The sequence below is a fragment of the Sciurus vulgaris genome, assembly GCF_902686455.1.
Source record: "Sciurus vulgaris genome assembly, chromosome: X".
Classification (NCBI taxonomy): Eukaryota; Metazoa; Chordata; class Mammalia; order Rodentia; family Sciuridae; genus Sciurus; species Sciurus vulgaris.
The window spans coordinates 18288193-18313202 of record NC_136471.1 but is presented as its reverse complement, the minus strand read 5'-3'; the positions used below and the strand labels follow the sequence as shown (position 1 = coordinate 18313202).

The 25010-nt window shown below is 39.3% G+C and overlaps 2 protein-coding genes across 3 annotated transcripts in view; one reads left to right on the top strand and one right to left on the bottom strand.

The window, feature by feature from the left end:
* The window catches only part of LOC306651788 (P2R1A-PPP2R2A-interacting phosphatase regulator 1-like), a 116963-nt gene that overhangs the window by 81878 nt on the left and 10075 nt on the right, over window positions 1-25010 (top strand). The window contains exon 9 of the mRNA XM_079124637.1: window positions 13308-13407. Coding sequence (XP_078980763.1) covers window positions 13308-13404 — 97 coding nt within the window. The 3' untranslated portion in view covers window positions 13405-13407. The remainder of the gene's footprint in view (window positions 1-13307; window positions 13408-25010) is intronic.
* On the bottom strand, window positions 179-23890 carry MOSPD1 (motile sperm domain containing 1). 2 transcript variants are annotated; one of them, XM_079124635.1, is made up of 6 exons: window positions 23754-23890; window positions 11666-11919; window positions 11477-11552; window positions 9421-9638; window positions 4060-4221; window positions 182-2155 (listed from the first exon to the last, which is right to left on the bottom strand). In XM_079124635.1, exons 2-6 carry the CDS (start codon window positions 11817-11819, stop codon window positions 2124-2126), a joined length of 642 nt encoding a protein of 213 aa, XP_078980761.1. In that variant the 5' UTR covers window positions 11820-11919; window positions 23754-23890; the 3' UTR covers window positions 182-2123. The 2 variants fall into 2 exon arrangements, with proteins under 2 accessions (XP_078980762.1, XP_078980761.1); XM_079124636.1 differs by lacking the exon at window positions 4060-4221 and having other exon boundaries at window positions 179-2155.

Below are 25010 nucleotides of genomic sequence, written 5' to 3'. Positions count from 1 at the left end.
GTATCCCCCCCCCCCCAAAAAAAGAATGAATTATGGGCTGGGGTTGTGGCTCAGTGGTAGAGCACTTGTCTAGCACATGTGAGAAACTGGGTTCGATCCTCAGCACTGCATAAAAATAAATAAAGACGTTGTGTCCGCCTACAAAAAGATATTTTAAAAAGGATCACACACCTGTGATCTTAGCTACTAGGGAGGGTAAGGCAGAGGGATTGCAAGTTCAAGGCCAACCTTAGCAACTTAGCTAGGATCTAAGCAACTTTGTGAGAAGTGGTGTCAAAATTAAAATTTTAAAAAGGACCTGGGATGTGGCTCAGTGGCAAAGCACCCCTTGGTTCAATCCCCAGTACAAAAAAAATAAAAAATTAACCACCTTGGTAAAATAAGAAACTAAGGACATTTCTAGCTCATATATTTCACTGTTCTTATTTTCCCTACTTAATTCATAGAAATATGAGACAACTTTAATAGGAGAGTTAAAATTCTTTGAGTTCCCCTGAGTTAAACCAAATAAACTGTTTAAATCAATGTGAAACTCAGGCCTCCATTTTCTTTTATTTTTTAAAAGTAATTTCTATTCTTTGCAATGTTACCACACACACACACACACACACACACACACACACACACACACACAGTTTGAAAAATGGATAGAGAAACAAGAGAGCCTCCCAAACATAAGATTTTTTAAACAAAGTTCAAAGTAGATTATATTTATGTGCTTCTCGGTCATTAAACAATGTACAGACATGAGCCACTGAATGATTTATGCTCCCCAAATGGTTAAACATGATTTTCTATGAAAGACTAGACATAAAAGCTTTTAGAAGCAGAACTGTTTCCTCCAAAAACCAACTTCAGGCGTACATTTGTGTTTACGAATATTCCTTGAGAATGCTACAGTAGCAGTGCATAAATTCATTCTGTAAAAAGATCTGAAAGATGATTTTCAAGAGACTCTCAATGCATTGTGCTTTCAGATAAAAATCCTAAGACAAAAAGATCAGTTGGTATGACAATAACAGTTAAAACTGCATTTTATATACATATATATACACATATGTGTGTGCATATATATATGTGTATTAGAGATCAGAAGAGGCTACAAAGAAATGTAAATAGTTGTGCTTAGGGGACTTTTTGGTAAAGTTGTTTTAATAAATAAAAACTTTAATAAATAAAAACTTAAAAAATGTCTCAGTGACTGATATAAAATAGACACAGGTATCAAGGGTTTTCCATTCTCAGCTTAAGAATTTAAAGGTGAAAAAGTCATCTCCACAGAAACCATCTGATACCTGATAATCCCAATCTGGGCAAGTCACTTACAGTCAGGCAGGCAAGGGTCTTGGGAGAAAAGATAAAGGGATTTCCCCCCCTATTAACATAAAGCATTAACCCGAGGTAAAGCCAGGGCAAACCAACTAACTAAACAAATGCCTACCTTCCATTAGAACTCTGGACCAAATAGGTCAACCTACTTCAATTAGGTTTTTTAAAAAACCCATATGCTTGGTGTATGGACCACAACCCATCTGTAGTTCACAAGATGAATTAAATATGTCCTATCTTCTGTGAGACCCTAGGATAAGCATGATCCCTTAGTACCTTAGACTTTTTTAACCCTCCACACGTTAACTGTAAAACTCTCAGAAACACCATAGCAACTGTTTACAATAATAGAGGGCAAGGTATACTTTACATAGTAACATTGATGTGTGTAGCTAGGAAGTCAATGTAATTTTATTTTTAGGCTGGTCATTTTGTTCTTTTCAGCCTTTAGCTTTGAAGGACACACGACTCTTATCAATCAAAGTGGATTAGAAAAATGATGAGAAAATAACAAATGTTTTAAAGTCTTTTGCACAACAGGCATAGATATAAAAAGAATTTCTTCAAATAGTTTCCTAGGTGTCACTCAGAAGCATCCTTGCTGTCTGTAACATAATGTGCTGGCGTCCTTCAAATAAAATTATAGAGAAATTTAAAATATATATTATACATTTGCAGTTATTTGAAATCATTCAATAGTTTGTGGCATGTTAATGGAGTGAATAGAGATAAAAGGCAGTCCACATTCATAGTTTCAAGATAAATTTACTTTAGAAGTCAGTTGAAATCCTTGCTCACGTTCTAAGTATAGCCATTGTGATAAGACCTGAAAGGAAAAAGAGACAACAGTTAAAGACATGCATTTGACAGCCTCTTCCATTCAACAAGCAATTCTTCAGGCCTCAATGAATTCAAAAGTCTAATACATAGGCAGACACTCTACCAAGACCCCAAAGTCAATTTGAATTTAGGTGATATTATACAGAAAAAAATCCAATTCACAGCAAGGGGCAGTCACTGAATAGATTTTAATTAAATCACTAATGTCTGGCCATAGTTCATCTCACCATCACACATACCTCCTACTTTATCCAGTCACATCAGCTATAATTATAGCAGACATGCCATTTTAAAGTGTCAATAAAGCCAGCAAGCTTCGGCAACAGAAGCTTCAAGAGGCTATTTGTATCAGGGCCGTAGGGCCACAGAGACAGAAGCACAGGGTTTCTGCTTTTCTTCAGCGATCCTGCATGCAAGACCATGAACATGTAAATAATATAAGAATGTGCTCAGTCCTAAATGGATGGAGAGGAGAACGAGTGATAAAAAGTACAGGGCTGGAGTTGTGGCTCAGTGGTAGAACACATGCCTAGCATGTGTGGGGCCCTGGGTTCTATCCCCAGCAAAACACATTCATATGTGTCACAAACACAGGAGAAAGGAGGATGATCATGTAACACTGGGGCAATCTACAAAGTTGTCCCCGAAGGTTGTCCCCTTAAAAGATGCACGGAAAAGATACAGAACAATGGGGGGGCAGACATTCCAGGTAAAGACATGGTATGAGCAAGGGCCTTGGAGGACTAGACTTTAGATGAACTTTTCCAGAGTCAATAAATAATCCAACCATCTGTACTCAAGGACTTACACAGGGAAGTGGCTAGACCAGACTGGTTCAAGAAGTCTCAGATTGTGGAGAGTTGAGTGTGTGTGTGTGTGTGTGTGTTTGCCGGGGCCTGAACCCAGGGGAGCTTACCCACTGAGCCACATCGCCAGCCTTTTTATGTTTTATATAGAGACAGGGTCCCGCTGAGTTGCATAGACTCTCACTAAGTTGCTGAGGCTGGTTTTGAACGCCCGATCCTCCCGCCTCAGCCTCCCAAGCTGCTGGGCTTGCAGGCATGTGCCACCGCATCCAGCTGATTGTAGAGTCTTAAATGCTGAGTTATGGAGTTTAACTTCATCCAGTGACTATGGGGAACTTCTGAGGTTTTCAGTAGGGAATGGTTATGAAACCAAAAGAGGATGGATATTGACCTGACATCAATGTGATGGATGGTTGTGGGGGACAGGAGAATGAGGGGAAGGAAGAGTGAGAAAGAAAACAGACAGAAGGTAGGGAGACAATGTAGAAATTTCAAAAAGAAAGGGCACAGTAGGGAATACTTAGAGGATACTGGAAAGAGTTGAAGTGAGAGGAGGAAATGAGGAAAGAGCCATGCATCAGCACAATCACAATGCTCAACACATGCAAGGCACTGAATACATGTTGGCTCCGTTGAAATAATTAACTCTAGGATTTCAAGCCAGGATGACTGCAAGAATGAACAGGAAATGGGGAACTGGTTTAAAGAGAAAGGTTCACGATATTAAGCAACATTGCATGTTCATCTTTATCATGGTGTACACCTTGTCTAAGTGTTTCCCCAGGAGCAGTTCCTGCCAGTAGAAAGACTGTATTATGAAACATATGCATTTCATACATCCATTATAGCACCATAAGTCAGTGAAAGGAAAAGAATTGAGTAAATACAGTTGTAGGCACTAGATAAACAAGTCAAAGACAACGAAATGCAAGCCAAAAATTAAATCTTCAAATGTACCCCACCTCAGACCTCAATGTGCTTTCGAACAATCCTTCAACCTGTTTTTGAAAAAAGAAACCAACCCACTACCCCCCCAACATAAAACCCTACACATATGTCCCCAATGCATCTTTAAACCCCTTACCTAAGATATAAGCAGCCACTAATTTTTGATTCACACTTAAGTGGAGGTAGAGAGGCACCAGCGATTCCACATCCCCCAGCGTGGGCAGCATCAGGGCTGCAATGCACACCACTCCCAGGAAGACAGTTAGTAAACTAGGTCCTGAGGAGACAGTTCTGTTTTCTGTAAAAAGACAAAAATCCCTGAGCTTGTTTCTAAAAACAAGCAAACTGAAGACAAAAGTTCCCTCACAAGTACTGGCCACCAGCTGGGCGTCATCACGCAAGCCTGTAACCCCAGCCACTTGGGAGACTGAGGCAGGAGGATCACAAGTTCAAGATCAGCCTCAGCAATTTAATGAGGCCCTAAGCAGCTTAGTGAGACCTGTTTCAAAATAAAAGAGAAAAAGGTATGGGGATGTAGCTCAGTGGTTGAGCACCCCTGGGTTCAATCCCCAGTACCAAAACAAAACATACTTGGCCATCACTCGCTGGGATTCTCTTTTGGCTGTCTTCTCTGACCCCTTCCCCATCATTCCCATTCCACGGAGACCTATGTGCTACACTTTTCTCAAAGCCTATAAAACTTAATTGCTCTGAGTCATTACAGGATGGCATGCCAAAATGGCACTGTGAGTTAGGGAGTTCCTACTGAAAAAAGTGGGCACCAAATGCCCCCACCCTGATATCCCACCCTCATCAGTAGAAAGTGTTCAAGCATGTAACATTAATGCACGTGTATTTATAAATCATATGCACAAGTTCTGTACTAGTATGCTTAATATAAAACATACAAACAGAACTCTCAAAGAATGTGCTAAAAATAAATTGATGTTCAGTATTTTCTTCCTGTACCCCAAAGAATGGCTTGTGTTTATAAATGATTCCTGACTTAACAATGGCTAGACTTAAGATGGTGTGAATGCATTATGAATTCAGTACAAACTCTACTTTGGATTTTGCTCTTTTCTGGGATAGTTATGTGGGGCCTGACACTCTCATGATACTGGACAGCAGGAGTGGGCCACAGCTGCTGCCGGCCACACAATCATGAGAGGAAGCAACTGACATTCCATAGTCGACTGTACGGCTAAGATATGAGGTCTAGTAGGTTAGGGGTATTCGGTGCATTTCTGACTGATGTGTTCAACTTACAGTGGGTTCTTTGGGACATAATGCCATCATAAATCAAGGAGCATCTGTACTCCATATGAGGCTATTACATTAGGTCTGCAGGGAATATCTCAGGGAGGAATCCAGACAGATTTGATTCCAATAACCACAGCATGCTGCTACTATCTTAAAAAATGTTAAGACACCAAAAAAGCACTATTTGAATGTTATACAGTTGCCCATAAAAGTTCATGCCCCCTGCCCTACCCCATTCATAGTAAAGAAGAAAGCTGTAAAAACAACAGCTTGTCTGGCAAATTTATGCTAAGTGGAATAAGGCAGTCATAGACGAGCAAATTCTTCATGATTCTACTTATATGAAGCATCTAAATAGTCAAACTTATAGAACCAGAGAGGAGAATGGTGGCTGCTAGGGCCTGGAGGAGAAGGATAAAATTGCTAATCAATAGGTATAATTCTTGATTATACAAGAGAACAAGTTCTAGAGATCCATTCTGCAATCAAGTCCCCATAGTTAACAGTATTGCAATATACACTAAAAATTAGTTAAGAGGCCAGGTGTGGTGGCACATGACTGTAATTCCAGCAGCTCTGGAGGCTGAGGTAGGAGGATCACGAGTTCAAAATCAGCCTCAGCAACTTACTGAGGCCCTAAGCAACTCAGTGAGACCCTGTCTCTAAATAAAATATTAAAAGGCTGGGGATGTAGCTCAGTGGTTAAGCACCCCTGGGTTCAATTCCTGGTACTAAAAAAAATTTTTTTTTCAAACATTTGCTATCAAGCCTGCTGTTCTACAGCTCTGGATATATATATATATATATATATATATATATATATATGCAACAAACTTACTCTTCTTTTTAGGAAACTCAATAACACCATTTTCTGTTATATGGCTTTTCTCACTTATGTTCCTTTCATTAAAAATAGCCAACAGCAACACAATCTTGGTGTTTTATTAATGAAATAACAGTTCATTCTATTATTAAATGATGCTTTTCTAAATTATTAATACCTCAGCTGTTGGAAAGTCTAATTGAACCTCACCAACGCCAGATAGGTAAAAAACAAATTCAAATTTCATAATGATTATTGCTTGGGATGAAATAATAGTATAAGTATCTTTAAAAAAAACCATCTCATTTTAGTTAATAAATCAAAGATGAATTTTCAAGGAAAATATTTATGATTTGTGACAATTACACCACATAGTACAAACTTACAATAAAGATAATTTCAAAGAATTTAGTAGTTAGAGAAATGCCAAAAACAAAATGAAAATAGCCTTTTTCCTGATGGTACATGATTATGAAAAATGTATAAAGATATAGAAAACAGGGCTTGGGATGTAGCATAATGTTAGAATGCTTGCCTAGTATATATGAGGTCCTGGGTTCAACCCCCAGCATCACAAAAACAAGATATAGAAAACAAAGTTTCCTCCATAATCTCATCCTCCTATAGATAGGGTAATGCTGTTGGTAATATCCTTTCAGATTTCATAAATGCCTGCATAAATATGTAAAATAATTCTTTACATAAAGGAGAACATATTATATATACCATTACATAACTGTTTTTCACCGTTCACTAAGAAATACATTTGAAGCTTTTTCTGTGTTGATACATAAACATCTATCATTCTATCTGATCCTCGTAAATTCCTGCCAGGCATCCCAGCTTACGAACACTATTAATTTAATCATTTCCCAAATTGATGGGCTTTGGGGTCATTTTCAATTTTGCATTATTATAAAAAATAATAAAGAGCATCATTTTCTTGAGCCAGAGGGCAAAGACTCAAACATAGCAAAGACATGGCAGTTTATTAGTAATGTAATTAAGATTCAGTTATATCTTTTTACCTCTTTTTAATAACCTGGGCTCTAGCATTTTATTAAAGTATACTTTGTAGGTTTCTCTTAATTTAACAGTTAAATTTCTATTAAATGAAAAAACTCACAAAACATAAAATTGTATTTCTACACATTGGAATGGTGTGGAAAGTAACATGGAACACTTACATAAGGAGATTTGCTAAGTGTGTGGGATTAAAGGTGTTCTTTTTCTTTTGGGAATTTGTTACTGCCGTATGTCTTTTATACGATAATCTTGAGAAAAAAATTCTCATTTTACCAACTTTCAATGTTTTAAAATCCAAATTTTTCATAATGTAGTCTTCAACTATTTTTTACTGGTAGTCTCATGACACTGTTATATTTCCAATGCCTCTAATATGCTTTTTATTGAAATGTTTTCGAAGCTAATAACTTGAAAAAATATTGACATTTTAAAACCTCCCAGAAAAAAAAAATCCTCCAGAAAACAATCTCAACTTATTTTGACATTTTGGTTCAGAGAAACTTAATGAAAAAAACAATCTATATACTAGAAATGATTAATGATTATTAATTTAATAGGAGAAATTTTAAGATATCACTTTGTCAACCTAGACCCAGTCAGTCATCATTATACTTAAAGAAAATAAAAACTACTCAATTATTTCCAGATTATTAGCTATAGTGGGGTAACTACCCATCAATGGGGCATGTTGGCCAGGATTGTGAGTGGGCCTCTATTCAGTCCGTTCATGCATTTACTGTGTAACTACTCTGGACCAGGCACTGTGCTAGTACTGAGGACATAGTGGTGAACAAGACAAAGTGCCTGCCTTCCATGAACTTTCTGACATGAATGACTGAGAGATGTTTTCCTCTCCAAAATAGAAACCACTGCATGTTAGGCCAATGTCACCTATCTTCATTCATCTACCTACTCCAATTTTACAGTTAGAATTCTCTCAGATACTTTGGATGTCGAAGTTCGTTACAAAAGTAAAAGAAGAATAAAACAATACCTATTGTAATTTTTTAGCCTTTTAGGATGATTTCCAAGAAATTAAAAAATCAAACAATAAAGTTCTCCTTATGTACATGTACATACACTGTTAAATCTTAACCTTTATATTCTTGGCTATTAAACCAATCTATTAATAAATACAAAATGAGTACCAATGACCCCTTGAATGGATGAATTTAATGTCAAAGAAAAACAAATGCTCATGCAATAGCCCTTCTTGTTTCAGAGGAGGCATTCTGAAGGGAGAGCCTTAGATTTCATAAGTAAGTTGACCTCACAATATTGATCTGACACTTACATTTGACAAATGTAAATGAAAATGTTCTCTCAAAGGTTCCCTTTCTTAGAAAGATGAAAAGATGGTGCTGTCAATTAACAATACATGCTGAAAAGAAAACAATCTACTAACTCCTCCGTACTCCTGGTATCACCAGGAAATCTGAGCTCTCCTTGCATGGACTGAGAAGACACTTGGTAACAGAAACCAAAAAGGCACTATTCCCTATCTTATTGAAATAAATATTCAAAGATGAACAAGCTGATATGGATCTAGGAATTAATGTAATGACAAGTAGATTTTTAAAAATCCCTCAAATACAATATGTCACAATTTCAAGGACCGCTGCTATCACATTTGTATATCACTACATGCAAAAGTTTCCATGTTTTTCAATGGAAAATTTTATCTCCCTCCTCTTATCCGTGTGGGGGAAGATAATGAGAAGTTGGGAGGGAGGGGGAATGACGTCCAAAGAGTTGAATATGAGCATAGTGTCAGCGTTGAAAGAATATATCATAACACTTCTGAATATCTAAGCTGGAAGGAAATGAGGAATGGAGAGGGATTCAATTAATAGCCCACAGGGGATATTATAATCTACTTAGTTTAATTAACTTCAACTTTAATGAGATTTTTTTTTTCAAAATAATATGAACAGTGCACTAAGCTTGGCCTGTTGCCAAACACAATCTCTCTCCTCCTTCGAACTAATTAAATGAGAAAGGATATAGGAAAGTCATAGAAACAAAAGTATAGGATTGCCAAATTCTGCTAGCATACAAGATCATGCCTACAGTCTCCAATTACGACCTCATAAATATGTATATATATAATCTCCAATATATATAAAAAATATGTATATATGTTTACATTTACATTTTTTAAAGGCTACAGTAACATTTGCCCTCTCCTTACAGGCTAGTCTACTGAGGGCTATTCTCGCCTCTGAAAATCCAGATCTGGGTCTTTTGCTCTATTTCAGGTACCTGATTCTCTAGGATTGGTTTTGAAGTAGTTGACTAGGTTTAAAGTGTCAGATTAACTTTTTAGCAATTATTCTTAGCCCCCTGATGATTTTAAAGTTAGAAACGTATAAGATGCAATACTACCTGGTTGAAATGACTGCTCAAAAAATAAACTTTCCGTTAAATGTTCCTTTATTCTTTTTTCCTCCTCTTCCTTTTGTTGTTCTTTTGCAGATGGAAGAAGAGTAGCGATGACCTCTTTCCTTCCTAAAGCCTTCCTCTGGCTTTGCTCAGAAACTTGGAGACGGAATTTATCTATTACACCATAGTGACAGGATCGAACATCTCTATGACGAATCACACTGTAAGCAGCAAAAAAATCAAAAGCTACTGTTTAGGTTTCTAGGGGCCTGTCAAACAGAATGCAGCAAGAGATTTCAATGCAGTAAAACAATATTAACTGACTATAACCAAATACTCAAAAATAGAAATTTACTAATGATGCTAAAAAAAATCATAGTATAAGCCAAAAAGAAATGGGTAATTGAAATATTTGATGAAAGCACATACTCTAAAACATTGAGAAAAGTCTTAAGTAAAAGAATGATAGGTAACACAATAACCTTTTTTTTCTGGCCATCTATATAAAGCAATATTGCCTAATTAGGAATATATGAAAATTTCTTCCCCACAAATATTATCATAAATTTATATTGTTTCTTTTTTGGTACCAGGGATTGAACTCAGGTGCGCTTAACCACTGAGCCACATCCCCAGCCCTTTTTAGATTTTATTAGAGACATGGTCTCACTGAGTTGCTTAGGGCCTTGCTAAGTTGCTGAGGCTGGCTTTGAACTCGTGATCCACCTGCCTCAGCCTCCTGAGCCTCTGGAATTATGGGTGTGCAACACTGTACGTGGCTCATTTATCTATTATTTGCCTAACAAAGTTCACCCAAGACTTAAAAACTGATTGACATACACACAGGTAAAAATAAGCAAGTGAGTAAGTGATAAATCCACTCTGACCAGGGTACCAGAAGTCTAACAATAGACCTCTGTATTTTTCTAAAAGGAAAGTGTATAAAGCACTGTCATTTTTGAGATTTTGCAATTCCACTTTCAGACGTACTTTCTTCTTCCTAGGGAGTACAAAATAATTAGGTCAAGGGTAACAAAATTGTGAGACTACATTTCTATGGAATAGCCCTTGCCTATTATAGACTGAATGAAAATGAAAAGAAATATACAGCTGGGCCCAGTGGTGTACGTCTGTAATCCCAGTGACTCAGGAGCCTATGGCAGGAGGATGGCAAATTCAAGGCCAGCCCAGGTAACTGAGCAAACCCATTTTCTGCCTCAAAATAAAAAATTTAAAAAGGGAGTCGGAATATAGCTATTTGGCCCTCCTGGGTTCAATTCCCAGTACTGCAAAAAAAGAAAGAAAGAAATGTGCAAAAAACACGTTCTCAAAGATACATCATCTTCTAGCTTTGAGATGAAGAAAATATATTCAAGAGGAAAGGCTTCTGCTTTTTATTCTCAAAGAAGATTTAAACAAAGTTGACTTGGTAGCTTAAATTAAGGGCTGGTCAATGGATCCATCTGGTCACCACTATTTCTAAAGTGAAAATTAAATATGAACAGCTTGAACAAACAATCATTTATCTGACACTCTAAGATGAAATTATCTGGAAGCACTCAGATAACCTTTTACAGATGAGTAGTTACATGCTTTGCTTCCTGTTTATATAGATTAACTTCCAGGCTTATTAGCTGAATCATTTCAGATGAACTCACATTACCACTGTTCTTACGCCACAGTATTACTAGTTTCTCAAATGTCATTGTAATAGGAGGATGTTCCAAAGAAAGCTGAATTCCCTATTACTGCAAGAGAAATTAATAAAAGGCATAACTCAGAACTTGAATTTCACAAACATCTCTGCCTTAACTAAAACCACAAGGAAGAAATAGTCAAAGAAATACTGACATGTACATTAGTGGCAACATAATGAAATATTATTTGGTTGACTTGTTTAGAATCTCTTAGAAACTTCATAAACTTTGATAGACAAAATGTCATCACAAATTCAAGATATTATCAATGCCTACGTGGGAATAGCTTTAAGATCCCTTTCCAGTTAAAAACAAATATTAATGCACCCAAAATGTGTTACCAGGAAGTGATTTTGACTTACATATCCACACAACACTGAGGCTTTACTGCACCTGCAGCATCAACGACAACATACTTATTTGGAGTAGTACACAAAACTGAAAGAAAAAGTCACAATGGCCATTAGTATTTTTAAAACAATTAGTTTCTATAAGTAAAAAATTAGTAGGGACTAGTTAAAAATTCATTAAGAAAGACCTAGGAGACTCACCTTTGAACTTCAAGGCAAACTCATAGGGATTGTACAGAGTCAACACTTGTTTATGTGTTGACTGATCATCTGCATAAAATATTAGCTCCGTGGGAAACACAAAAACGGGAAGATTTCCTTCCACTAGCTCTGGTTGTCTTTTTTGTTGATGCATTGGCACTGAATCCCCTCGCTGCAGCTTCTGTTTTTACAGACTCAGATCTATTTTGGACTTTTCTTAGTTTCAGTTAAAAACTCCAAAGCATTTTGGCAATCTAGAAATAGAAAGAGAAAGGGAGAAGGAAAACCAAATGATACTGATTTTCATTACTCTATATAGTCTCTTCACAAAAAGCAGGTTTAGTGTGCATGAAAATAGGCCCCGAATCACAGAAACAGGCCTCTTGACCTTTCCTGTTGGCTTACTGACAGAGCTTTGACCAGATCATGCAAAGAAATTTATACATGTTCCTTTCACATTCAGGATTTCAACCTATGATAGGTTACATAAATACCCGAATAAAGGAAAAATAGAAGTCTTTCTCAAACTGATCATCTCCTTTCGAAGAGGTGAGATCAAAGGAACATCCCTCTTGAAACTTCATATTTTTTTTAAAAAGTAGAATAAACTAAGTATCGTCACAACTGATTTTATGTGAGCCAATCAACTTTTTACGTGAGCCAATCAACTAAATAAACAAGATTTTAAAAAACAATAAAAAAGACTGAAAAAATAATAAATAAAACAAAGGAAGTTTCCATGATTTATGGGAGAAAAACATGAGAATCACGTTTATACTCATGTCAACAATGCTTTATTTAGTGCAATGGCAGCATGGGTGGGAGACTTCTTTTAATCTTCTTTCTACTGAAACTCAAAACAAGCTAAAATGTCTTGAAAGGAAGCTAAATAGCCATATTTGCTACGCAGGACTTGGAGTTTTTTATGAAAATTCAAAGTCACTAAGCGGACTTTGGCATGCGTGGCGCCACCATGTCAAGTACACAGGCTTCATAAGAGCTATTTTCTTCCAACTTCAGAGGCCTTTTTGGATTCCTTCTGGACTTGAATGTGTTCCAGATGGTTGTAGCTGGCAGAAGTCTGACTGTCAAGTGTAATAGTTCTGTATTTATTTCCTAATCTCATTTTAATCAATATCCATATCCAACAAGTCACCCCCAAAGTGGGGCTTTTAAAAATAAAACGTAGGGTTTGATCCAGCATGCTCAAAAAAAGTTAAAACACACAATCAGTATGAAAGATGGTGGAATGAGACAGACAGTATCACCCTACGTACATGTGTGATTGCACGAATGGTGTGACTCTACATTGTGTACAACCATAAATACGAAATGATGTATCCCATTTGTGTACAATGAATCAAAATGCAGTCTGTAATAATAAAAAAAAATACAAAAAACCCAAAAAAATCACAGAAAATGAGCTTCACTCTGTGGATTGCACCTTTAAAATAGGTTATAAAACATTTAATACTTTGATTTCAGGTTCTCATACATTCAGAGGGAAATATAACCAATGAATAAATTACTTGCTTTTATCAGCTAGCAGGGCTCCAATGCTCTTCTGATTGAGGCCTTTTCAACTTTTATCAAGTATGATACTGTATAACTATATGTGCAAATTTTTATTTTTTTCTTTCAGCTGGACAGCTGTTATGCCAGGAACTATTTCAGGAGATGAGCAGCCATACAAAGATAAAGTAATACTTAGGCCCTCCCCTCAAGAAGTTCAAATTTAACTGGTGAGATGAAAATAATAACACTATCTCTATTATAATGCATACCATTTTGTATAAAAAGTACTAAGGAGTCAGAAGACCACAAGAATAATTCAGTCTTGAAGAGAGACCAGGAGATGGCATGTGAGGTGGCCTTTAGTGAAAGGATGGGTACTATGGAATTAAATTGACCAAATTATGTTCTGTGGATGAATGTATATATGACAATGAATCCCATTAATATGTATGATTAGTGCACCAATTTATAAAAATTTTAAAAGACACCCCTCCCAAAGCAAAGAAAGAAAAGATAGGTACACACTTAAGTGTTTAGAGGAAGGTATTTCAGACAAATAAACAGGCACTGAATTCACAGATAGTCTCAGATATAATCAGTCTACTTTATATCCATATACTTTATAACATATATATAGTTCATAACTGTCAAATTTGTTTCTGGGTTTTGTTTTGACTGAGCTAATAGTGTCTATTGACATTTTTGTTATTAATAACATCTAACATTTGTATAATTCATAATATTACAAATTCTTTATTACTTATATAGACTGCATGATTAATAAGCTCTTAGATAGCACTTATTGTAGGCCAGGCAATGTTCTAAGTATTTGTTGTTGTTGTTTAATTATGAAGACACCAGACTGAATGTGGGGGAAGGTCAGCAGGTCTCCTAGTCTAGAATTCCTTTCCATTACACTAAACTGCATCCATTTCCATAAAATAAAACTGAAATTATTCTGAAAAACATCTGATTAAATAATTCTAATTCTGCATTTTAATTTGCCCTGGATTTCTTTCATTCGATCAAAGCTGTATACATTTCTCCTTGGAAAATTGGCTCTCAGAAGTATGGCATATTTTTTTTTCAATAGAAAATACTAAGCTTTATAATTATTTTCATAGGAAGCTTGGCTATTAGGAAGAAAAGATTCAAATTTGACATCACTAAAGAATATGCACTGTCTCATTGTAAAACTATGTTGAGATGAGAGTTTAGTTTATGATAAAAGGTAGCATCTCTGAATTGTGGGAGATGGATTTATCAGTGAGAACTGGTTCAACTGAGTAGCCCTGTAGACAAAAATAAAGTTGAATTTATTTTTCACTCCTTATTTCAGGGTAAATTCCAAACAGATTGAAACTTTAAATGTAAACAAACAAACAAAGCTATCAAAACACTACATGAAATCATGGGAAAAATTTTTTGTAATCTCAGACTAACAATGACATAAAACCAGAAACCAAAAATACTGATAAATTCAAAAACTCTTTAAATTCTGCACGATGAAAAAACATTATTATCATTTTTGACCAGGGTTTAAACCCATGGGTTCTTAACCACTGAGGCACATCCCCAGTCTTTTTAATTTTTTTTTCCTTTAATTTTGAGACGGGGCCTCCCTAAGTTGCTGAGGCTGGCTTTGAACTCAAGATCCTCCTGCCAGTCTCCCAAACTGCTGGGATTACAGGTGTGCACCACTGCCCTTAGCTGAAAAAAACTTTATAAACAAAACTAAGAGATTATTTGCAACTCGAATCAGAGACAGTGGCTAACTTCCCTAGTAGAGGACCTACAAATTTTTGAGAAAGCCAATCCAATATAAAAATGAGCTAACTCTGTTTTAAGAAAGGGATGTAAAAATTATTTTTGGTTTACAAAAGGATGTTTAACCTCACAAGAGAAATGGAAACTAAAACCATATTGTGATGTATGTGTGTGTGTGTGTGTGTGTGTGTGTGTGTGTGTGTGTGTGTGTGTGACCTTTCGGATTAGCAATTTTTTTTTTTTTTTTTTTTTTTTTTTTTTGCGGTGCTGGGGATCGAACCCAGGGCCTTGTGCTTGCAAGGCAAGCACTCTACCAACTGAGCTATCTCCCCAGCCCAGGAAATATTTTTTAAAGCTTGATCTCACACGATGGGAAGCCACCAGGCACATTCTTAAACTTGCTGATGAGCATGTAAATTGGCATAACCACTATAACTGCCAAAATTAAATGCCCGTACCCTTGAATCCACAGTTTACTTGAAGGAATTTATTTGGCATATTTTTCTAGGAAGTTATGTATGTGAGAAAGGTTTGCTTTGAAGTGCTGAGGATTAAATCAAATGATTTATGTGAAGCATAGAGAACAGAGCTCGACATTCAATACAAGCTAATTATTCAAAGCAAAAGACTGGAAACAACCCAAGTGTCCGTTAAGAGGGGATTCATTTAAGTATGGTGGATCCATTCACTGGGATACCAGATATCTGTCAAAAAGAAATCAGAAGCTCTTTGTGTCATGATCTTCAAGTTGTAGAGTTAAGTGAGGGCTGGGGGTGCAACTCAGTGGTAGGCCGTGGGTTCCATTCCCAGAAACTCCCCACCCCCAAAAAAGGTGTAGGGTTAAATGAGAAAAGCAAGGAGAAGTGCAGTCGGAAGCACGTGCTACCATTTGTATGGAAAAGGGAAAAAAGGAATATGTAAGGTGGGCGCACACCTGTAATCCCAGCAGCTCAGCTGGGGAGGCTGAGGCAGGAGGATTGTGAGTTCAAAGCCAGCCTCAGCAATTTCGCGAGGCCCTAAGCAACTCAGTGAGACCCTGTCTCTAATAAAATACAAAACAGGGCTGGGGATGTGGCTCAGTGGTTCAGTCCCCAGTACCAAAAAAAAAAAAAAAAAAAAAGAATATGTAAACCTGTTCTCTTGGATATAAGTAAAAAATCTTTGAAAGGATACCCCATTGTCCATGAAGAAAAAAACAAAACAAAACTGAGTGGCTGCGTACAGGAAAGGGAGGGAAGTTATCTCTGGATATCCTTTTATATTTTTAATTTTGAACCCTATGAATACTTACTTTAAAAACAAAAGCCTGAATTAAACAAAACAATAACAACTCTGCTAGGGCATAAGGGGAAAGGGTGTTGGTTTTAAAACAGGAGAAATAATTTAGAACAATGTGTAAAAATTCTGCTGACTGTATTTTCTAATTTCTGCTCCTCAAATAACAGATTGGAAACCTTATTTAAACTATGTATTAAATAAGATTTCAATTACTTAAAATTTTTCATGCAACAGAAACTCATGACAATGAGAAAAAGATTTCTTTGCAACTTAGAAATATGTATAACTCTAGTGCCAAACTTTTTTGTTATGAAAGAGTATGAGATGGTTCCCAAATCTGACTGGGAAGTCAAAAATAACCACGTAGACAAGCACTAAACTCTTGGTTCTAAGAGTAAGGAGAAGTTAGTTGGCACAGGTCAGAGCAGAATTTTTACTAGCTTGGCAGAAGGCTTAGAAGTAATTCTTTTCATTCTGAAGCTTTGTTTGCTGGTTGAACACGTTCACATTTCCCCATGGATCGTAAATAGGCCATCTCCTTGTCAGCATTAAAGAAGGGTTCAATCATTTTTGAGCAGTTTTTTATTTCTTTCATATCCCTCTTCCCATTTATCACTTATCTTGGCTTGGACATAAATTGCCTCCTAAACTCCAACCAGTAGAAATTACGAAAGAATTAGCACCAGGTCACCAGAGCAGTATTAGCAACTCTGCCAACAAACATAATGAAACATAACACCTGCTTTTAATTGATGGTTTTTCTGGGAGACTAACACTTTCTCTTTGCCCCAGTCCATATTACAAAATGATAAAGTGTAAAAATCCTGGGGAGAGATTACATACTAAGCCAGTAAAACCTCACTGCAGATCGGTTTATGAAGTTTCTTTCCAAAGTCAAGTGCACGCCAAGTCCAAGAATGTTAACTCCCAATCTTTCTCACTTGACAGATGAAGAAAACAGGACCAGGATGGTTAAGACAGTTACCCAGCACTGCACAGGGTAGGGGAGACAGACCTCTCATCTCTAGACTTACACTTCCTTCTATGGTCCTCATGTCCTGAGTTTCAGTTCAAAAGTCTTGCCTCCCTGGTATGGACTGCCACACATACTCTGTCTCTAGAAAAATTCCTGGCTTTTCAAGATCAGAATTCTCAAAGAATGATCCAAAATTCAAGTCATGACCAAGACTGCATTGTCTTGATTCATGTTTCCTTTTCGGTTTTATAAGGAAAAAAAAAAAAAAAAAAAGAGATCGATCATTTCACTTGTTGGGTTACACATACTTTCTTTTCCTGATTGTGAAATGCAGTAGCTGCCAACAACTATTCACTAGGACATTAATAACCAAGGTTTGCCCCATTCTTCCTCCCTGGATGGCAAAATTTTATGTATTCTTCAAAGCCTGGTTCTAATTCTCCCTCCTTGCAACACTCCTCTAATATTCTGATCTCCATGGACCTTACCAATGTTGTATTTTTTAATACACTTACTGTGTGGATTCAATATCTTGACATTTGTTCTATGTGGATTAATTTTGAGTCTTCAAGCAGATTTCAGGTGTAGCCATATTTTTTGTCTGTTTTTGCGTATCTCATTAGATCCCAAGCTCAGTGCTGGCCTTAGCAGATACTGAGCTTATCAGCTGCCATACAGCTGTCCACTAAAAACTGTCTCCTCCATCAAGGAACATTACCCCTACCCCATATCTAAATATACATTGTCCACAAAACAGGCAAAGAATCCTAATTACATGCACAATAAATCTTAGGTGGCTGCTGGCTCTGGGTTGAGGCAAGAGGAGAGCAGAGAGAATCAGCATCGCCAGCTGCGTCTCCTCTCCCTTCCCTTCCATTTCTCTCATCTCCCTTGGCTCCTCAGAGTCAAACTGGGCCAGCCATGTTTAGAAATCCAGGGCTCCAACATGCCCCGGACCTTCCAGGCAGACAGTGCAGCTGGGAGGTGGTGACACAGGAGACTGCCATGGCCTTGTCTCTGTACTAACAGCACAGAAAAGCAATCCTGAATGAAACTGCAAGGAAAACCTTATGTGTGCACACCACCTTGTGACCGGTTTGCAAACTACTCGCTCACAAGAAGCAACATCAACACTGAAATCTTCACACGTGCTTCACACGTGCTTCGCGCATCGACCCAGAGATCAGGGCTCCAAACTGGGATTCTTGCCCCTTCCCTTGCCTTCAGCAGAGGAAGGACAGGATAAGAGTCTCAGATAAACAGGGGTATTTCAGTAAGGTTTTGCACCATAGATTCAAAACTCAGAGACTGTTAAAGAGCACAGAAACCCCTTTAAACATTCTCATCTGCCCTCTCCCTCCAAACACACCTCTCCTTTTTTACCCCTGGAAAAAGGAGGCTGCAAGAGCCAGGGGCAGTGGCTCACACCTGTAATCCCAGTGGCTTGGAAGGCTGAGGCTGATCAAGAGTTTAAAGCCAGCCTCAGCAACTTAGGGAGGCCCTACGCAACTCAGTGAGACCCTGTCTCTAAATATAAAAACGGGCTGAGGATGTGGCTCAATGGTTAAGTGCTCCTGGACATACTTTGTCCATAAGACAGGCAAAGAATCCTAATTAGATGCATAATAAATCTTAGGTAGCTGGTACCCCAGTACCAAAAAGCAGAAAAAGAGGCTGCATAAAAAAATTAAATCAAGTCAAATAAGTGGTCCTACAGGGATTCTTGCACCAATGTGACTCAAGATGTAAAAAAAAGTTAAGGATGGTTCAAAGTATACTCTTCTGTGTCTACTTGGACACAGTATATCAGCTGCCTAACCACCTCTCCCTGGCTCTTTTGGTTTTTCCTTCCCAGGGCTGAGCATCTAACTCAGGGCCTTGCACTGCTAGGCAAGCACTCTGCCACTGAGCTAATTCTCCAACCCCTGTCTCCCTGGTTCTTGCTGTTTACTCTGATCAGAACTCCAGGCTCCACCTTCAGGCCAGCCCCTTTTATCTGGGCACAGGGGCTATCTCTGTTCTCCATACAGGGTGGAGTCCTTGCCAAAGCCAAGTAAATGCTAACTAGCGAAGAACAATACTTTTTGTGGCTTTAGTTTCACTAGTATTAAACACTTTATGCCTCCCATTTTAAAAACAGCTCTCTTCCTCATTGAATTCCCAGGATCATCTATTAGGACTTTTGATGGCTGGTATATTCCTAAAGTCAACTCTTTTACAATGTTATAATGTTCATTTTTATATGTTAATGTCCCTTGCTCAATAGTAGGCAATGTTGCTTATATATTTTTCTATGTTTTTGGTGTCATTTGATATCTTACTAATGGGATTAGCCACTACCAATGATATGTAATGGTAGGCTATTCCATATTCAAGATGTCAAAGTTGCATGATATATGTTTTAAGATTAATAAAGAATACCCTACAGTAATGTCTTTTGGGGGGATACCCAGGATTGAACTCAGGGGCACTTGACCACTGAACCACATCCCCAGCCTTATTTTGTATTTTATTTTGAGACAGGCTTCCCTAAGTTGCTGACGCTAGCCTCCAATTTGTGATCCTCCTGCCTTGGCCTCCTGAGCCACTAGGATTACAGGTGTACATCGCCATGCCCAGCAGTAATGTCTTCTTAAAAAAACATGAGCCTTAAAAAAAAAAATGACCCTGTTGTAATAAACATGCTTCCATGTTTTACAACATCCCAACGTCTTCAGTTATTTCAAGATGCATAAATGATTCTCAAAGCATCATCTATATTAATTCGTTATATGAAACACATGTTGCTACATGTTCAGAAGTTTCAGAATCTCAAATTCTGAAATCTCAAATTCAACAAACATTTCCTCAGCACTTACTATTCAGCACCACACACTATGCTACGGAATATGGAGAAAAGAGGAAAACATTGTCTCAGCCCTCTGAAACCAACCTCAATCTAGCAGGAAAAATAAGATACAAAGCAGTCATTAGGATATGGATATGCCAGGAGAGAGAAAGGTCCTGTGGGAGCATAAGTAAAGTGACAGTCTGCCCGCACCAAATAGGAGTCTGCAACAGGGGTATGGTGGGGGTGGATTCCAGGAACATGTGTAGAGACATCAGAGACACAATGAGCTTGGCACATGCATGCGGTTAAAAACAGTAGGTCTTGGGGAGTGGCAAGAGATAAGCTGAAAAGGTAAACTGGACATAGATTGTAGAAAATCTAAGTGAAGAATCTCAAAATAGCCAAGTTGGGAGCTTTAGGATTCCCTTTGCGGGTGGTTCTCAACAGTACAGCAGCTACTGCTTCCCCTGAGAGCTTGGTAGAAATAGAAATTCCTGCTTTCCACCTTAGACCTACTGAATCAGAAATTCTGGGAGTGGGGCCCAGACATCTGTTTTTAAAGAGCCATCTAGTTGATTTTGATGTATGCCAAAGTTGGACGAACCACTAGTAGGCAATGGGGAAATATGAAGGACTTCTTTTTCTCTTTTTTTGAAATGGGGGGGTCTCACCACGTTGCCGAGGCTGGCCTTGAACTTATGATTCTCCTGCCTCAGCCTCCCAAATTGCCAGGACTACCGGCATGAACCACCGCGCCCTCTAAAGGACTATCAGCAGGGAACTGACCTGATAAGATCTGAAGTAGTACAGTGGTTGCTCTTGACCAATCAAGCACAACACCTGACTCTAGAGTAGTTACAATAAAAAAATAAACAAGTAACTGTTGAATGAATGTGGCATGAAGGGATGATGACGACCCAGACTAAGGAAGTAAGAATGGAGAGGAAACAGATTTAAGAGATGCTTTAGAGCTGAGCCAAGTTAATCAAGTGACTAGGACGTATCAAATACAAGGGTGTCACTGAAATGGTTTTACATATAAAGCTGTAATCTTGTCAAATCTAAAATAGTGGTCTGAAAATAGTGGTCCATGTAGACCCTAGAAAGGGAAGGTCACAAGCAATTTCTACGTGCTTCCACACAGTCCAGAACAAAGGTGGCTGGTAGCTTACACGTGGACCTTCTGGTTTCCTTGGTAGTCCTTCCCGTCAGTAACGTGGCATCCATGTTATCAGAAATCTTTTGTGAGTTTGGTTGGTGAGAATCAGTCCCTGAGACTCACTGATAATTTCAAGATGTGATGACAAAATTAAATTTCGAACCCGGAAAAAGCTGAAAAACACACACTGGCTCTGGTGATCTAACCAAGGTAGTGAGTGCCAAAGTGAGACCCTGCTAAGCCTTCCCCTGTTCCTGCTAAGTCATCAGGAAAATCACATAGCCTGCTTAATTCAGGAAGAAGCTGAATAAGTGAAAGAATCAGACTTTGTACCACACCCTGAAGGTCAAGAAAGTCAAGCGTTGCTGTTATTTCCAGTTTGGGAGGCATGATTTAGCAGAGGGCATCTTCAATTTCCTGATGAAGAGTGAGAGAGGTACCTGTCAACCTATGTGGCTAATTTACCTAACGAGAATTCTGCAGGGTACAATTTCTATCACCATTCCGGATACTTCCTGTTACTGGATGTTATTTAATTAATACTTCTATCTTGCCTTATTTGACCAACTTATTTTGTCTAAAACTAGTTCCCAATTCAAACTGCACTCTTTTAGGGAATTTGAAAGCTATAGAGAACCTTACAGATCAAAACAAAAATTTCTCAAAGATGAAGAAATCGAGGGCCTCAAAGAGGCAATCATTTAATATCTTTATTGTAGGACAAGATTCTCCAGAATGCTACAAGGTGGCAAAACAAGATTCAAACCAAGGCTGGTGATGTGCTCCTTAGCTAACTTTTAGGAAGGAGCTAAAAGTCAACCTTCCATCTTAAAGTTAAAAAAAGAAACCAGAAAAATGGTAGCAAATTACTTCTTTTATTGGGCTAGTAAGGAATGATGTTGCTTTTTATTTTTTTAGTTTAATTGCTTTGTTTTCAGGAAATGAAATTAAATGTAAAATTGCTCTGAAAATTTTTAATATAAAACATTGGGAAGAACCATTTAGAAATTATATACATAATTGGGGCCTTGCACATGCTAAGCAAGTGCTGTACCACTGAGCCACATCCCCTCTCTGAACCATTTAAGGAAGAAATATGCATTCCTTTATATACTATTTGTCCATTACATTTAATTATGCATTACACATAAAGGGAATCTATCACAACTACCCCTCATGGATTTCAAAATTCCCAAATTTCAAATATCCTGATATTTGAGTAAACCTCTGTTGTTTTGAGAGTTCTAGAAATGCTCCAGTAACTAGTTTCATCTCCCATCCTGTTTGGATATGTCAATGTGAATAACTTGAGAGACACATTTGGCCCTGTCTCCTGTTTTCCAAATTTCCCACAGCTTTACACCAAATATATGTGTAATCTAAAAGTTGGTGTCCACACCTTACTCAATTTCCTGAATGTAATATTTTATAGGCAGAGATTTCCCAGAACTTAGAGGAAGTGTGGACAAGGTTTTCATCAAGAATGCATTAAACCCCATGTGTGCCTTGCCCGAAAAAGTCTCCTGTCTGGAATTCACATTTAAGAACGCATGCGTGCTGAAAGAACAGGACTGCTTTCTAGGCAAAACCCAAAGAACGCGTTTTCATTTAATATTTGCCACCTTGCTCCCCGACGTGAGATCCCGTGGGTTCTACTGGGACAGAAATGCCCCTTCGGTCTGGAGAGGGCAGATGTCAGTTACTTTCCCCAAAGGAGAAATGCAAGAACATTGATTAAGGGGCTGGAGGGTTGGGAGGGGAGTAGTCCGCCCTCAGACTTGAGCTCCACCTGATTGGGGCCCGGTCTCTCCAGCCCTCGTCCCCACACCGGCCCGCTCCATGTGAAACCGGTCATGTGAGCCTGTTTACAGCCGAGCAGCTGGTGCTACCATCAGGATCCGTGCGAAGGTCCAGGGAGGGGGAAAGGATACAGGCCACGTCCCCCCTCTCTCCCGCCACCCCATTATTCCAAGAAAGCCTCTGCTCTCCTCCCTTGGCTCTCCACCCCACTTCCATCTGCCTTCAGGCAAACGGAGCGGAGCTGAAACCATCCCGGGACGCCTCGCTCCAGCCCCCCCGCCCCCATTTCCTTCCAGTTGCTCGCTGGGGGGACAGGCTGGGCTGGAGGAAGGGCGAGGGCAGTGTCACCCCGGACAGGGAGCCAGCCTCCCTCTCCCAGCCCTCCTCGCAACGTCCGCCGAAGAGTTGTCCCTGGAGCCGCATCCCCGGGGCAACCGAACTCCACCGAGCAGGCACCCGGAGGCTCCCGACGCTGCCTTCGCCCGGGCAAGGGAGAGCCACATACCAGCTGGCCGGACCCTGCACCCGCGAGCCGCGGGCAGCGGCGACACTGACACCCAGAGATCGGGCAGTCAGGAGCCCCTCTGCCTCCTGCCCACCGCCCACCCGCAGCCCGGCGCCGCTGAGCCCGGCTGTCAAGTCACCGAGCCGAGCCCGGGATTTGGGTACGGGTCGTTCTTTTGGCTGGGGCTCTCGGCCACGTAACTTCCATGTTTTCCCGACGTCGGAGGAAGTGGGTGACGGGACGGTGGGGGACTCTCACCTCGGCAACACCGGCTCCTCGGAAAGCAGCTGCGACTGCTCCTCCGCTCCTTTGTCAGCGTCTCCAGACTGCACTGCCTGCTGGGATACCGGAGGACTCAAATGCCACCTCTCCCCGCCCTCGAGGATGAGTCGCGGCTGGGGGGTGGGTGGGAAGAGGGAGAGGAGGTGGAGCCGGGGGCGGGGCTTCGGTGTCGCCACCTGGCCTCTCGGGTTTCTTTCTGCTGCTTACGCCAAACTTCTTCCTTCTGTCCTCTGACACGCCTCTCCCCCCCCCCGCCCCTTGAGGGGACTGGAGACTCAGAAGTCCACCTCTCTTCGCACTAACTTCGGCCCAGTCTCACTCCCCTCCCCCATCCCACACACACCCAGTGAGTACCCAAGCTAGTTGACATGTCTTATTGACAGTTCCTCTTTCTCAACTCCATGGCAGAGTCCAGCACACAGACTGTTTAGACTTTTGCTTGGACTTTTTGACTTTTTGCTTGGACTGCTACAGTAGTCTCCCGTTTGGACTCCCTCCTTCCACTCTTCCCTCTGTCTAAACCATCTCCCAAAGAGCAGCAAGAGGGATCTTAGATTATAGATAGATGGATTTCCTTGTTCTTCTGCTTAAAACCTTTCAGTCTCACCTGTACCTACAACCCCTTAGCATGGGATATAAGGCCTTTGGCAATCCTCCTCCCATGCACCCATACTCCCATCAATAAACTGGCCATCCATGGAATGGGGGCGGGAGGCTGGGACAACTCACCACCGTTGGTTGCCCCAAATATTCCTTGAAAGGACGTTGCATTGTCAGCAACTTCCATAGGCCTCTTGGAGTATTATTAAAGATAAATTTTTCAAAATGTAATTTTAATGATGTTCAGAAAGGAAGAGTAAGGTGCAATGGCCATGGTCCCGGTCCACAAGTATAAAGCCCAAAGAATTCTCCCTAGTTGTCCCACCCAAGCTGTGACCTGCCTGCCAGTAGATATTCCTTAGGTGTAGGCCTCTGATACTTTTGCTCAAAGATTCCCTCACTTTGTAATTGCCCTTATCTATTTTTGGAATACCTACATATCTTCCAAGACCCCATGCAAATGCCACTTTTCTCCAGAATCTTCCAGAATCTTCCATGAGAACTATTAATTCCTGCCCTATCACCATAGAATCTTGCTTATTCTGCTTTGCAATTCTTCCTGACTTAGGTAATCAGTACTCATGTATATGTCTTCCTTTCTTTCCTGTCTAGACTATGAATACCTGAGAATTA

Excerpts from the sequence above, each read along its gene's own strand:
- MOSPD1 (XM_079124635.1), bottom strand. The coding sequence starts at position 11,819 with ATGCATCAACAAAAAAGACAACCAGAGCTAGTGGAAGGAAATCTTCCC. Across the intron at positions 11,553-11,665 it reads GTTTGCCTTGAAGTTCAAAG|TTTTGTGTACTACTCCAAAT; the intron begins GTGAGTCTCCTA and ends TTTTTCTTTCAG. Across the intron at positions 9,639-11,476 it reads CCTCAGTGTTGTGTGGATAT|TGTGATTCGTCATAGAGATG; the intron begins GTAAGTCAAAAT and ends TGCTGCTTACAG.